We start from the raw sequence: 16,290 nt of genomic DNA on the forward strand, positions 1-16,290 counted from the left end.
GGGAGGGAGGGAGGGAGGGAGGGAGGGAGGGAGGGAGGAAGAGGGAGGGAGGGAGGGAGAGAGAGAGAGAGAGAAGAGGGAGAGGACTAGGGGAAGGAGGGAGCAAAGGAGGGACAGAGGAGTGGGACTGGACTGATAGCTCAGCAATTAAAGCACTTGTACTTGCAGAGAACCCAGGTTTGGTTCTCAGGCACTACAACTCCCAATACCTTCTTCCAGCTTCTTGAAGCACTACACACATGTGGTGCCCAGACATGTATGCAAACAAAACAATATATACATATAAAATAAGTCTTTATTAAAAGAATTTACATCTACTTATATTATTATGTTGAGGGCACACATGTGCCACACATGTGGAGTTCACAAACAACTTGTAGGGGTATGCTCTTACCCTCCCCCATACAAGTCCTGGAGATTAAACTCCTGTGCACCAGGCTTAGCGATAAGCTGAGCTGTCTCTCCTAGCTAAGAGCCAAGACCTAATAAGGACAATCTTCCTCCTTGACCACTCCTCAAAACACCTCAACTCACTTCATGTGGAGTTCTAATACATTTCCCAATGCCTGACTTGCTAAGATGCCTGGCACAGATGCTGGAAACATTACTGTGATATTCCTCTTAATCTCATATATATTAAACCCCAAATTTTATTAGCCCTAAAGTCCTCAAGGCATTAAGAAGGCAAACACTACAAACAACTGGAATTGTTTCTTCTATCGAGTAAGGGCAGTATATTTGGACATTTGAGAACAGATAAAAGTGAAATCTCATCTCAGATAAGCCTGCATTGCCAAAATTCAGAAAATAAGAAGGAATTGTTTGAATTTTTGTAAAGAAAAAGGAAGAAAGACCACTGAGTGAAATGTTTCTTGTATAAAGGAATACAGCAAGGAGGGTGAAGGACAGAAGAAAAGATGTGAGGTGTGTGTGTGGTAGGGAGGGGCTGACACTGGGTTATAATAAAATTAGAAAATCATTTTGTTTTCTGCATGGTAACATGATGTGTGATATTAGATTGAGAAAACCACGGCATATGTTATAAAGGAAACTCAAAAGAGAGAAAGTAAATTTAAAATGTTTCTTAAAGTTCCAGAGATGTTGTTGGTTAACTAGAAGGCAGATTATTTTTTTAGAATGTAATGATTTTTAATGATTTAGAGCCAGACATGGTGGCAAATGTCCATAAGTCTAGCACCCAGGAGACTAATGAAGAAGAATTACTACAAGTTTCAGGCCACTGTGCATTACAGAGTAAATTCAGGACCTGGGATAAGAGTTAAACTCTGCTTCTCTCAATTTAATATAATCACACACCACCAAACTGTACCATAATTATACATGCTATATGTCATCCAAATCCTACAGCGTAAGTTATGTAAGAAAACAATTTGTACATCTGTACATCTTTAGTGACTAACGATATAAAGACAAAGTAACTGCAAGAAACCTTGAACTGTATTTATAGTTTCTGAGATAAAAAGCTGGTAATTATGTTATATCCTCTTTGACTCAGGATGCTATGACTAAGAACATGGGAAGAAAAAATAACTAACATATTTAACTGAGAAAAATACTACCAAACTTAAATTAAAAATCAATAGGAATATTTGCCTTTAAAAAAAGACTATGTTTTTCCAATTTTTGTTTCTTAAGTGAGAGAGGAAGAGAAGGAAGAAAATGAACTTATCTGTAAAGCTACCTCTGCAGTCGTGATATCCAGCTTTATTTTGCTAGGGTACACTTGAGAAGTGGGTTCCACAAGGCACTGTGAACCTGGTCCAACCCATAGTTAGAAGGACAAGAAATAATTCCAATCACGGGACAGTGCCAAACAAACAGAACAGGGTCTACTCTTGCCAGAGTGGATCAGTTTGGGAAATAAAAGATAATTATCACTATAGTTCATTTACTCACATTATATATATGAAGAAGAGTCATATGTCCTTATTGACACAAATGCAAAAAAATGAGTAAATATGATAAAATGAATAGCCTGTATTAGTTTTGAATCCTTTAATCAAAAGTGTGATTATTTTGATTCATTTACCACCAATGAGAAATATAGACTTTGTAAATATTAAATATATAGTGTTTTCTGGCTCAAAGAAAGATGCCAATAAAATGATCCTTTAAGCTATGATAAAGAAATTAAGAATCACTAAAATAAAGTCAGGTGTATTTTTACATATTTATGAGTAGTTTATGGTCAAGAAGATGAGAAAATTGCAAGATCTCATTAAACTCGAAAGTCTCCATAACAAGTTTCGTTATAAAATCTGTAAGTGTATTGAAATCTTATCAAGTGAAAAGATATTTCAATATAATGTATATCTTCAGAGTTAAAATTAAAAATTCAAATGATCAGCCCTGATAGTAGCAGGTACTCCATGAGGGACAGAACCAAGTTGTGTGCACAAATTTCACACTTACTTACTTACTTACTTACTTACTTCAGTCCTACAAAATGTAGATCAGCCTCTGAAATTCGAAATTGATCGCAGGGAAATGGAAATCATTCTATGCGCACTTCACAGATACCAAAACAAGTCAGTATTCTATCCCTGGACATAAAATTCAAATTTCAGAAGAATATAAATAGCATAAAGTTTGCCATAAGTAGATTGAGACATCAATGACGTGTTTTCAAGTTTGACTCGAATCTGCGTTGGAATTTTTAGTAAGATATGTATTTCTCTATGTTTTAACGTTTGGGTTTTTTTTTTTTTTAAGTCAAAAGGTTTTCGACCTTAATAAGCGTTTGTAAACTGAGCGCGGGGCGGGTGGGGGGGTGGAAAGGGGGACGACACCAAGGCTCCTATACACTACAGCTTCCAAAGTCGCCATTCGGAAATCCGGCTGGATGTAACCTGAGCTCACTGAGGCCGCCCAGCACCCTGATCTGCGTGTGTTCGGGACTGCGCGTGCGCGAACGTGGCGGTGGCGGGTTCCCCCACCCCCATCCCCACCCCTCGCGGGTCCTAAGAGTCGTCGTTACGTCTGTGGAGTTTCAAAGCCTTTTTAAAAAATGTCTCCCAACGGCTGCGCGACGACCCTGAGACGCGCTAGTCTACACGGAAGGGCGGGGAGCTCCTCGGTGGCCTCTGGGGACCCCGGGGCCTTAGCCATTAGCCCCCGGGCCGGGCTACAGCCACCGGGCGGGTCCGGAGGGCCGCCGCTCGACTTCCGGAACCGGGAGCAGGAAGGAAAAGCCCGGAGGGGCTCCAACACCGACCAGCGTCCCCGGAGCTGTAGATCCCGTATCTGTTGTCACACCTAACAAACATGCTGATGTCCGCACATCCCGATGCCTGCATCTAAGGGACAGATGTGCACACTTCCAGGAGCCGCCAGGACCAACGCTGCCTCCTTTACATTCCTAGGTCGCACCTGCCCTGTTACCTTCAAATGCTGCCTTTGTCTTTGGGGATCACAAAGCCTTATTGCATCTAATCAGATTAAAATTAAAGTTCCGTGAATTGGCCATTTACGGATAATACGACGTGCTTTTATATCTTTAATTTAAAAACGAAAGTGCCGGAAAACATACTTTAAACTTTTAACTTAACAATAAAATGAATTTATTTAGCCCCAGTAGATTATTTTAAGCTAGTGCTGTTTAACACGTCTGTGTTTCTTACACGGTATAAGCCCCGAAATACCAGACTTTTATTTTTATGCGTTTCATAAATAATTAATAGTTAAGTGCCATCTACTATATATCCTGAGCAAAGGAGAATTTGGAATCCGGGTCTTCCTCAAAAACCTAAGGTTGGGGTATGCTTTTACTATCTTTTCAAGGGATGGAGACTGAGGTGGTGGGACAGTAAGAAATCACAGCAACCTAACACCAGAGCCTTCGTACTTTACCTCCAAAACCACCAGGCTTTATCCGTTTCTTTTTTTCTTTTTTCTTTTTTCTTTTCTTTTTTTTTTTTTACTTTTTTTGCTTTATCCATTTCTAAGATAAAGATTTAATTTCTAATCTCAGTTTAGTATTTATCCAAAATGCAAGGTATTTGTGAAAGTATGATTCATGTTGCATGCACAAATCCCAAGCCCATTGCATCCACCACATACCCATCGACCCAAGGGCTTTAATTGCATGTCCACTTTTCAGGACCTATTTCTTTTACAGGTATTTGAAATTACAGATGGGTTACACCCTGATTAACCCTACCACAGGTTGAAAATACCAAAATATTGTATACACATGGACACAAAGACAGCATTAAACAAAGTTAATTAAAATCACAATAAGAACTTAGGTGTTAAAGGAAAGAAAATTGGTAAGTGGTGGTAGATCTTTTCAGGGTAAAGCCAGTTTCCATAGTAAGACATGTAATACAGCTAGTCTCCCAGCTTTCCATGGTTTGATCTATAAGACTCCAAACTACAATGTTTTAATGGTACGGGATCCTTGTGCACTCAACAGACCTCTCCTGAGCTAAGGATGCCCCTCTGTAACACTGTCATGGGGGTTAATAACCATCTCTGACAGTTGCTAGGTAAAGCACTTAATAAATGCATTTCCACTCACCAGTGTTTGTACCAGGGTGTAACCCATCTACAGTTTTAATATGCACAAGGGGAAGCACGTAGAGAGCAGTGGACACGCCATTAAAGTCTTGAGTAGACGGCAGTGAGCTGAAGGAGCTCAGATTTGTGCATTCACAGCGACTCATACTTTCACTCACACCATGTATTTTGGGTGAACTTTTTATGACATTGTCTTAAAACTAAAAATTACAAAATAATAAATCACATTGTAATGTATTTTGTGTTGTACCCAGAGGTTCAAGGCGACCTATTACTCTTATGCTCCCAAAGTCCATTGTAATTTTATCTATGTGATAGCTGAGCAAATTTGCAGTATAATTTTAGTGCTTTTAAATTTTGTCTTGCTCACTATTTTCCTTCATTTGGGTTTGGTATACGTGTATAGAATGGCGCTTCTATTAAAATGTTCCATGGTTTACATTTTTAATGTTTTGTCCTCTTAGTATGTTCAAAACTACTCAACTTTTATCCTCCCAAAATGTTTACTTTAATTTTTCTAATTTCTTACATAAAGTATTGAGGCTCAAACAATTATATACTACGTACAAGTTGACAGACTAAACCATATCATTACCATCAAGTAGAAACCTGGAGTTGTGTGAACTTTGAGTTGTTTATATAAGTGGCCTTTTTTATTAACTTGTCTTCTCAAAACCTGTGACTCTAAAGTCAGGACACAGTTGTCACATAAAAAAAATGATCACTTATCACCCGTATGCATAAAAAACTTTACTTTGAGTGGCTAAAAAGTGTACCTCCTAACCACTTTGAGAGACTGTTCTTGAAAGGATAGAGCAAGGCCATTTCTCTGCCCCCACCCCCAAAGATATGGCATGAAAAGAAATACATTAGTATACAAACCAAAAAAGATGAATGTGTAGTTTGACGGCCAGACCCTGAATTTATGTTCAGCATCTGCTTTTCCATATTCTAGATGGGTACCAGTGATTCTGAGCCATGTCTGTTTCTCCCAGCTTTTCTTCTGTTTTCCCACGATTGCTGTCATTTACAGCCAAGGTCATCACAATCACCTTTGTTCCTTTCTTCCTCCCTCCAACTCTGCATTAAATTCCAGGAACTTGCTTGCTGTGAAGTCTAGAATCTGTCTTGAAGCAAGCTCACTGGGTGACCTAACTTGCCTTGGAAAGGCAGAAATGGTAGGAAGTCAGTGTGTTGTTAATGAGTCTTAACTTGAGGTTTAAATCAAATACAGAGTCAGAATGCTCCCTGCTGATGGACTTAGGAGGTATGTGTTCTGACTTCTATCAGTGATTGTATTTGGATCAAAGACATTAAAGTTACAAATGTTAATTCTTACGAAGGTTGCATCTAATAACACTGACAAGTAGTTCAACAAATGTCTGCTGTTTGTACTGCAACTCTTGCAGCCAATAGCTGCTGAGAGTGATTTAATGCAGCTGGAGAGTAGCACTAACAATCATTATAGCCTGAAAAGTGTGCACCAAGTTCACTGTACTTTTTTTTTTCCTCTTCGGTCTAAGGACTGATTAATGATCATCAGAAGGTACTTGAAATTTTTTTCATTGTATTATGATTAAAGAATTAGTTGGAAGGAGAGGTGAGCTTTGGGGGCAGGCCAGTACTGTTTAATGGGTGAGAATTTGTTTTGCTAAGGATTCACTTTAGCTGTGAGAGAGTAACTGTTTCATCGGAGACTTCCAGGCTTCATCTGCACCCCCAACCCCACCTGATTTATTTAAAAAAACAAAAAAAACTTGTTGAGGAGCAAGACGTGATAGCACAGATGTGGCTGGTTTTGAGAATACAAGGAAGACTAAAGGAAAGGAGTTGGGATGAGGGCAGGAATTTTCGGCCATGCTTCCAAACTTCCCTGGCTGTTCCTAGTCATTTCTCTCTACTGTCTCATGTGACTGTCCCATCTGAGGGTGTAATGCCTTCGCCTCTAACCCTGTGTCGCTATCTCCATCGCGAGCTGTCGCCGTCGGTGGACTCGCGGTCCTGCAGCAGCCCCTTGGTGGCCCGGAGGAAGACAGGGAAGCTCCTCCTGGGGGCCACTCCTCCTCGGGCCCCGCGGCTGCCACGCCGGCTGGCCTGGTGCTCCATAGACTGGGAACAGGTATGCCTACTGCATAGGTTGGGCTCTGGAGGGTTTGGCTCTGTGTATAAAGCCACTTACCACGGTGTTCCTGTGGCCATCAAGCAAGTGAACAAGTGCACCAAGGACCTACGTGCATCCCAGCGGAGTTTCTGGGCTGAACTGAACATTGCAAGGCTGCGCCACGAAAACATAGTCCGGGTTGTGGCTGCCAGCACGCGTACGCCCGAGGGCTCCAACAGCCTAGGTACCATAATCATGGAGTTTGGGGGCAATGTGACGCTACATCAAGTTATCTACGGTGCCACCCGCTCCCCGGAGCCTCTCAGCTGCAGAGAGCAACTGAGTTTGGGGAAGTGCCTCAAGTATTCCCTAGATATTGTTAACGGTCTGCTTTTTCTCCACTCACAAAGCATTTTGCACTTGGACCTTAAGCCAGCGAACATTTTGATCAGTGAACAGGACGTTTGTAAGATCAGTGACTTCGGCTGCTCCCAGAAGCTGCAGGATCTGCGGTTCCAGCAGGCGTCCCCTCACCACATAGGGGGCACATACACGCACCAAGCTCCGGAGCTCCTGAAAGGCGAGATCGCCACGCCCAAAGCCGACATCTACTCTTTCGGCATCACCCTGTGGCAGATGACCACCAGGGAGGTGCCTTACTCCGGCGAGCCTCAGTACGTGCAGTATGCAGTGGTAGCCTACAATCTGCGCCCGTCATTAGCAGGGGTGGTGTTCACCGCCTCCCTGACTGGGAAGACGCTGCAGAACATCGTCCAGAGCTGCTGGGAGGCCCGCGCCCTGCAGAGGCCGGGTGCAGAACTGCTCCAGAGGGACCTGAAGGCTTTCCGAGGGGCACTTGGCTGACTCCATCGAGCCTGTGTGGAGATAAGCTTTTTGTTTCTGTTTCTTTTCAAGTTAGGATGGTGTGAAAGAAAGCATACCCCTAGGTCATATTTTTAGGAAATAAAGTTACTACAAACTTCAGCCTGAAGTGCTTTTCTTAAGACTTACAAAGACTTCTTGGGCATCACTGTTGACAAACAACCTGAGCTCTTTATGGTTGTGTGTCTCCTTTCTGGGCTCCTGGCCTATTGTATCATTTCCGTGGTAAGGTTTGTTCCTGAATGAAAAAAGAAAGGGGGAGGAAGGAGGACGTCACTGCTCCTAGGTATGAAGGAGAACGTTTATTGTGGATAAAAGGGAGACATTGGGCATAGTCAGAGGCAGGGACATCTGGCTGACAGAGTCCAGAGGGGACATGACCCTGAGCCACGTGAGAAGAGGTAGGAAAAGAAGAGAGAAGGAAAAGAGGAGAACCAGGTGTAGTAGCCAGGAGACCCAAAAAAGGAGGGGCAACTGAAATGGATTATATAGAAAAGGACAGATGGGGGGACGGCAGCCCAGCCCCTGGGCTAGAGAAGTTTAGGGCAGAGGGTGGTGCCAGCCAGGAGCACCCTGTGACTGAAAGCGACTGAAGGATGCAGGGAAAACCTGGCACCAGGTCTGCTTTGATATGGTAAATAGTGTCCTCAGCCCTTTGTCCTGGGGCTGAAAACTAACAGTTACTGACAAAGAACATTTTTCCAAAAAACTAATGCCACTATAGACATGCCACATTTTCCCCTGTAAATTCTCATGTATCACACACACACCCAAACACACACACACACCTAAATTCCAGATGCAGTTTGCCTGCAAACAAAACAACAAAACCAATGCTTTTTAAAAGAACAGTTGTTAGCCAACAGTGATGGAGCACACCTTTAATCCCAGCACACAGGAAGCAGAGGCAATTGGATCTCTGATCTCTGAGTTAAGCCCAGCTTCCTCTACAAAATGAGTTCCAAGACTACAGGCTACTACTGTATATCCAGGGCTACACAGAGAAACCTTATCTCAGAATAGAAGGAGAGAAAGAGAGAGAGAAAGAGAGAGAGAGAGAGAGAGAGAGAGAGAGAGAGAGAGAGAGAGAGAACAAAGGTGGTTGCTTTTCTTTCCAGTCTGTAATTAAGGAAAGGCCATTTTCAATCACTTTCACATAAATTTTACAAATTGAGTTATTTTTTTTCAAGCAACAATATTCTAAATGACTTGTAATAGCTTACATTTGAACATTGTCATGAGCAGAAAAGTTTCAAAAACACTTCTACACTGGGTTTCTTTTGCCTCAGATCTGAGCCCCAAAGCAGGTGGTAAAAATAAAGTTGTGCCATAGGGGCAAATAGGAACCCAATGAAGAGTGAGGGCTGAGCTGACAGAAAAGAAAAGACCAGTGAGGTGGGATTGCTTTTTCTAGAAGTCAAGACACTGAGCGATGTAGATGGGGTTTAGAAAAGGAAACTCTTGTCTTTGGGACAAGAGTGGCTTTTTCTAAGTGAGAGGAGCCCAACAGTGTCCATGTGTGAGGGGGTCAGGTAAGTACAACGTCTGGGAGAGTTGGTGTGGCACACATGCTTGGGCTAGAGACTGTGAACTTCAGGAAGGATCTGAGAACCCTAGAAGAGGCAAGAGACATGCATGTACATGGTTGTTTGATTTGGTTTTAGGCTGAAGAAGTAAGTTTATTTGTAGACAAAAGCTGAGGAGATAAAGATAAATTGGTGAGCTTTTAAAAATCAAAGAGATGAAAAGCAGGAGCCTTGGAGAAAAAGGACCTCTCTCCCAGGAAGAAGGTGAGAGTGAGGCAGGCGAGCTAGTACAGGTGTGTAGGAAAGCTGCTCTGTGAAAGCTCAAGGCTCCGGGCTTCTGCTCTTCCTGTCTAGGGTGGTTCAGTGGGGGTCTACAGAGTGAAATTCTGGTCTAGACATGTCCTTGGAGGAAGCAAAAGGGAGCCATCTAGAGCCAGGGAATGTTAAAGAACGTTGCTAACTATCCAGGTAGCTACTGACCAAGAAATAGGTCTCTGGCTTATGATGCTTTGTCTCTTGATTTGGGCTTCTGCAATGTAGGGACTAAGACATTAAGCAGAAACTACACTTGAGGTCTTTTCCTGAACTGTCAGTAAGCAGTCTAACTAGCCAAACCCTCAGTCCCATTGCTAGGAAACAACAGTTAGACTCCACTTCCGGTCACAGTTATGCCCCACAATCACTGTGCCTGCATGGTTCTCCACTTACAGATGCAGATGGCTAGCTCTGAAGTTTCAGACTGAGAACTTCCACAGATCTGAAAATATTCAGGAAAAAAAAACTGTACTAACTTGTACAAATTTATTATTCTCAAAACAACATACTATAACCAGCACATCCATTAAACTAAGCATTGTAATCAATTGGCAGATTAGGGAAAACAGAATGTATGGGTTATATGTAAATTCAGTGTTATTTTATGTAAGGAACTTGTGAGGGTCCTGGATCTAGCCCCCCACAAAGAACACTAAGAAACACTATATTCAATAAATATGAAAGAGGTCAATACTTTATTATTAAATAGATTTTGTTAGGGTAGATAATTTTACCCAACTATAGTCCAACTTAGTAGGTAGATCAGGTAAATTTTCAGTGATATTTTCAATTTATGATAGCCTTATTGAACCTAACACCACTGTAAGTTGTCGAACACCTATACTTCACTCCCCAAAGATATAACTCAAGTAGAATGTTCTAGAGTGTACATGACCCCAGCCTCAACCTTCAGAACTACAAAACTAATTAATTTAAAATATAATTCCTTCTGTTTGTTTTAGCAAAAAGAACTATCATTTGCAAGTCCTTAAATAGAATACATTAAAAATATAATACATTACAATGATTTTGCTTTGTTTTACTGTGTTAAAATATTAGTCTAACTATATTGAATGCCTTATTCTCAGATTGTTGTCTAAGGTAAAACATAGCCTCAACAAGGGTATGTTTTAAAGGCATAAAAATCCAGAATTGACTTCTAAAAGTAACTTGGCCACAGCTGAGGTTAGAACATCTTTTCTGAAAACCATACCAAGTGACAAGTGAACACAGAAGAATCTATTCTATACATTCTGTAACCATGAATTTAAGAGATACAAAGAAATTCTAGAATGCAGTAATATCCAAAGACTAGACTAATTGCACAGGAAGAGTGTAGGAACAAGAGGGAAGGAACCCACCAGTGATAGATCCTAGAGACACCTGAAAACATAGATATCCATAGAATCAGAGTCCCTCAGGAAGTGCAAACATGCGTGTGTGTGTGTGTGTGTGTGTGTGTGTGTGTGTGTGTATGTGTGTGTGTGTAGGGGATTAAGTCTGGAAGCAGAACTGAGCTTCCAAATGTTAGTAGAGGAAGAGAAGTGTTAAATGTCCCATCACCACAGAACTCAGACAATGGCAGTGAAGAAAGGGCTCCTGGACACAACAGAGTCACCTTGTGGGCACGACAGTGTATAAGAGAAGCTCAGAAGCCTCCAGGGCCCCTTTGTTTTACGATAGCAAAACCTATGGCTTCAGAGAGGAGCCCTGAAGAAATGCCATGTCTGAAGGGAGCAAGCAGATGCAGGAAGTCAGAGCTTTTGGAAAACATCGTGACTGAGCTTGAGTAAGGACCTCAGGTGCTCCATGTGTAGTGACCCAGTCAGATGATGTTCATATTTGAGAAGTCAGCTCAGCATGTTTAATACAAAGATTAAAAAAGAAATGAAGACTGAGTCAAGTAGTGGCAGGGAAGAGATACAACCTACCAATGATAATTGTGGCTAACAGTGGTAGCAAATAGATATCGTCCAGCAGTAAGGAAATTATAAACAGGCAAACAATGTAACAAAACTATAACCAATGCCCTAATGCTTTTACTTTGCAGGGAAGCCTTCCTATTTTCAATTAAAAGCAAGGTAGAAGGCTAATGAATACAATTAGCATGCTTTCTTTTGTGAAGGAAAGAGAAAAAGCAACTGTCCCTATTTGTTTGAATTTGCATACAAACTCCAGAAAGAAAACTAGGAAAAGGTAGGACAAAATGTTCATTGTATATCTTTTATGGTAATCTGAGAATCATATCTCCTAATTTTTTTAAAAAAATACATCATTTAGCAGTAAAAGTATTTACACATAGTCGAAGACCTATTTGTGACAGCATGTCTTAAAACAGTTTCAATACACCTGCCCTGTTGCTGTTTCCTTCCTCTTCATTCAGGCAACAGTGTATCGGAAATGCGCTCTGAACCAGGCCAGGAGCGCCATTTCTCTCAGACTCCTTCCTCGGGTTCAAAGCTGCTGGTCCTGAATAGCTGATATGAAGGAGAAAGAGATGGAGACATCCGGTGTCTGTCCTGCTTAACCATTGCTGCTGTACCATCCTCTCCCTCATTTCTTAATGTGAAATCACCTTCTTTACTCTTTATGCAAATCCTCATTTCCCCTTCTCCCCCACCCCCTGCCATCATGTCTGAAATGTATTATTATATGCCAAGAACTGTGTTTACATAAGTATATATTCACACCATCTGTTTACTATTATTGTCATTTTGTTTTTAAATATCAGGATACTGAGACCCAGTGAGGATAACTTGACCAGAGTTATACAGACAAAAGATGGGCACATAAGCCATGCCCCTAACCATCATATTCTTCCACCTGGGATGGTGATCATGGCAGAAAAAAAAACAAAGACAACAACAACAATTTTTAAATTCACTGTTTCAAGTGCTTAAAGAATGTATCCTATTCACATGGAAATAAGGCATTTCTTGGTACAAATATTAAGGTACTTACTATAAGTGAAACAAAAGAGACATGTGAAAAATAATCCTAGTGTACACTTAATCCTTTTGTTCACATCATCCTGATCATAAAATCATTTTCCGCATGTTTATATGCAACCATGCATTACCAAATATATATCCTCAACAACATTCGTGTGTGGGAGTGCTTAATGCATCAGATAGGAAGTAAAGAGAGAGGCTGGGGTCTCGCAATCTCTCCTTGCTAAACAGCCTAAGGAACTCCTAGCAGTCTTCAGGACTCAGTGTTTCTACAAGCTCCTAGGAGTACCACCTAAAAACCAAGCCTAAAACACAATGGGCCTTCTTTGGAAGACACAGCCATATCCAAACTAGAGCAACCTATCATCATGAGATGTAAAAATAGTGGAAACAATGGCAAAGCCCCCAAATTAGGTCCCAAGGTTCAAAGCAAAAACAAGTCAGCTGCCAAAGGTAAAGATGTTAAAAGACCATGGCGGCTACTGTATTGGAACTCTGAGGAAATACATTACTCTTCATGTTCAACTTAGAGCTCTGCGCCTTGTTATATTTACAGGTTGACGAACGACCTTTCCAGATGTACGTCATCTCAAAAATGTACTCATATATATCCTTACTTAGGATATCTCCAGAAGATATTCTTCAATCACAAGAGCATGAATCAAGTCAGAAGAAAACATGAGAAGGAAACATGAGGCTACAGACGAACAGATGTTGTCCGTCATGCATTGGTGCAGCAGAGAAGAGGTCAAAGCAGGGTGAAAAGAAGGAACCTTTAGATTTGAGTGAATTGAGAGAACATTTCCATAGAAGCTCTGGAAATAATTTAATGATAAGCATAGAGAAAATAAAGCCATTGCATCGAAAAAGTATTAATTTTAGGAGAAACAAATTGTTTGAACAGCGAGAAACAAAGCAAAGGTGGAGTGATGAATGCTGCCATTCAACACAGCCTCACATAGATTCAACTAGCAACACTGTGCAGGTGTGATTTCCTGCAAAAAGGAGCAGGAAAAAAATTAATATTTGAGTCAGCCTATTGCTGGTTTAAAACTTGTCTGGAGAGAGCTGGGAAATATGGTTCAGGGGTTAAAGCACTGGTTAGTCTTCCAGAAGCACCTGGTTTGATTTCCAGCACCCACACGGAAGCTCACAATGGTCTGTAACTCCAGTTTCAGGGTATCCAATACCCTCTTCTGGCCTTCCCAAGCACTGCACACATGTGGGACACATATATAAGCAGGGAAAACAATGTATACACATTAAATAAAAATACATAAATCTTTCAAACCCAACTAATAAACTAAAAACACTTGTCTCAAACTTGCAATCCTCCTGTGTCAGTCTCCCAAATGTTGGGACTTTGCTTAGGTTTAGGAATGAGGAAAATTAAATCCTCTTTTTGAAAGAAAGAAGACACTAGATTCTACCCAAGAAAGTCAGAAGGTATTCATTTCAGTGTATTTCTTGGAGGTAACCTGAGACACCAAAGCCACCAACCTGCACAGGGAGTGCTGAGCCTGAAGCACTGGTGTGCAGGCTATTTTCTGATGCTCTATTGTAATTCTATGATTTTGGTGTATACATGTAACTGATAAAATTTTAAAGTAAATTTAAAACAAACAAAACCAGAAGCATAGGTGTGCCTTAGGAACGTATTTCAACACAATAACTCTAACCCTAATTCTGAACTATGAAATAGTGTTTTGTTTATTTTTTACAACAGGGTCTCATTATATAACTTAGGCTACCTCATTTTTCTAAAGAAAAATTTTTACATTTATTTAATGTGTGTGTGTTTACACATGAATACCATGGCATATACATGGAGGGCAGCAGATAACTTGCAAGAGCCAGTTCTTTCTTTCTCCTGTGTGGGTTCTGGGGAGCAAACTCAGGTCTTTGGGATTGGCAACAAATACTCTGACCCACTGAGTTGTCTTGGTGGTCCCTAGCTGGCCTTTAATTCACAATCCTCCTGTCTCAGGCTCCCTGGTGCTGACATTATCACCATATTTTAAGAAACAGATGACACCACAGAGACAAAACATTCTTCTCCAGTGCCTTGGTGTATGTTCATCCACGCATGTGAGAACCACTCTTTCTACACGTACATACTATTAACATGGAGCAGGCTCCCTCCTGAGGGGAAAACCCCACACATTCAGCTAAAAAAAGGAAGCTGCAGAAAATAAAACAAAAGAGCACACTGCTGAGCAGGGAATTCCATTACAAAGAGGGAAAGCTGAAGGTCTATGGGACAGTAGAGGGCATGCAGAAGACAGTTAAAGAGAAAGGCAGGAGGTTAGGGAACATGGGTAGACAGGGCTAGAAGCTTGTGCACTTTCGAGAGGCCAAGGTGCAGAACTTCCTTGATTTAGAACTGGAGGTAGATTTTCCCAGTCTCAGGAGCAGTGGAGCACAGGAGAGCATGCTGTACTGTGAGTCCAAGAAAACATTTGTCAAATGCTGAGGAAGGTTTAGGTCCCAGAGAACTAGGGAGTCCTGTCACAGAACCCTCTGAAGAATAAAGCATATGTTTTCTCTCATATTGTTTAAATGCTGTGGCAAAGGGGTGACTTAGCAGACCCTGCAGCTGTCATTAATGGTCCACTTCAGTGTATTTTACATGATTACCCATGACTTGCAACTATTGTGATTTTAGCCATAGTAATTCCTCACCAGGGTTTTTCTGTACACACAGTCAGTTGAATAAAGTCTTGGCTCCGCAGGAAGAATGTTATTCCGGGGTTTCTCTTGGCTTTTTCGGTAGTCATACTTTGGCTCATACTGGTTAACATCTTTCTGGGATGTTAGAGAAAGTTTCAAATTTAGTCAGCAATGTACTTTCTAGAGTAGCACTATCCTTTATTGCCTTTAATTAGGTTCAAACACTAACTACTAAAGAACTACAAGGTTCTTTAAGCTCTCTGTTCTCTGAAAATTTCATAGATTCTTCCCTATCTAATAAAATTCAGTTTTAGCACATTTTATGTACCTTGCTTTAAACTCCCAGTCAGAGCTGCAATTGGTACTCACAGCTCCAGACATCGGTGTGGGAGTCGACTGACCATTCATAGCATTGATCACTAAGGAACTGGGCTGACAGCCCCACCCACAATAGTTCCTCTACTCCATATCAAAAATAGATGAATGAATGAATATTTAAAAGGCAACCAGAAAATGGTTTATCCTCGACTGGGGAGGTGCTCTTGAAGCCCGGAAGAATTTACCCATGTGGTAAGTTAGCCTAGACAAAGGAAAGGAGACACCAGGAGGTGCTGCTGGCCAGAGACAGGAAGTCTCCAGGGGTTACAGGAGTGTTTTCCTGAGACTGCAGAGACCTAGGGTGGAAGGTGTCCCCAAGGCCAAGTGGTGAAATGTAGGGACACCAATCATGTTGATTGCCATGAGTACTGTCTCTTCTATACTATGGACTGTGAAAGCCATTCATTGTTTCTGAATATACTGAGGCTTCTAGAACCTAAGGCAACAGAGGGTGGCTAGTCATGTTTCTATCTGGGAAAGCCAAGGAACCCCAAGAGTGAATAAAACATGCTTCCTGTTTTCAAAGAGTCTAGCCTAGCACATCAGTTTTACTAAAAGTATTTTTTTCAATAAATACTTTACATACCACATACCAAAATCATTTCCAGATGGACTAGAGACCATATGGAACACTGGAAGAAAACAGAATGAAAGCTTATTATAAAGCCGGAGAGGGAGAAGATTTTAAAGTATGAAAGCAATGGAAAAGCTATAGAAGAGATTGCCAGGATTAATTACACAGTGGAGAGGATTTCTGAACATCACAATATAAATTAAACACGGACAGTTGACTGAGAAAAGTGTTTTGTTAGAATGTGACAACAGAAAAATGAAAAAGAAATCTCATCTTGCCCAAAAAAGAGAATAAAGAAAAGTCTAGAAAAGTGGGTTTGAAATAAAGAAATGCATTTAAGAGACAATAGGAATC

At 41.2% G+C, this 16,290-nt stretch overlaps 1 protein-coding gene across 1 annotated transcript; it reads left to right on the top strand.

The window, feature by feature from the left end:
- Positions 1-6,168: 6,168 nt before the first annotated feature.
- On the top strand, positions 6,169-7,618 carry Mos (MOS proto-oncogene, serine/threonine kinase). The gene has a single exon (XM_028768622.1). It carries the CDS (start codon positions 6,326-6,328, stop codon positions 7,502-7,504), a length of 1,179 nt encoding a protein of 392 aa, XP_028624455.1. The 5' UTR covers positions 6,169-6,325; the 3' UTR covers positions 7,505-7,618.
- The last annotated feature ends 8,672 nt before the right edge of the window (positions 7,619-16,290 follow it).

This window comes from Grammomys surdaster, unplaced genomic scaffold (genome assembly GCF_004785775.1).
Source record: "Grammomys surdaster isolate TR1022 unplaced genomic scaffold, NIH_TR_1.0 64, whole genome shotgun sequence".
Taxonomy (NCBI): Eukaryota; Metazoa; Chordata; class Mammalia; order Rodentia; family Muridae; genus Grammomys; species Grammomys surdaster.

What these genes read in the sequence shown, in the direction of transcription:
- Mos (XM_028768622.1), top strand. Translation starts at nt 6,326, where the DNA reads ATGTGGCTGGTTTTGAGAATACAAGGAAGACTAAAGGAAAGGAGTTGG.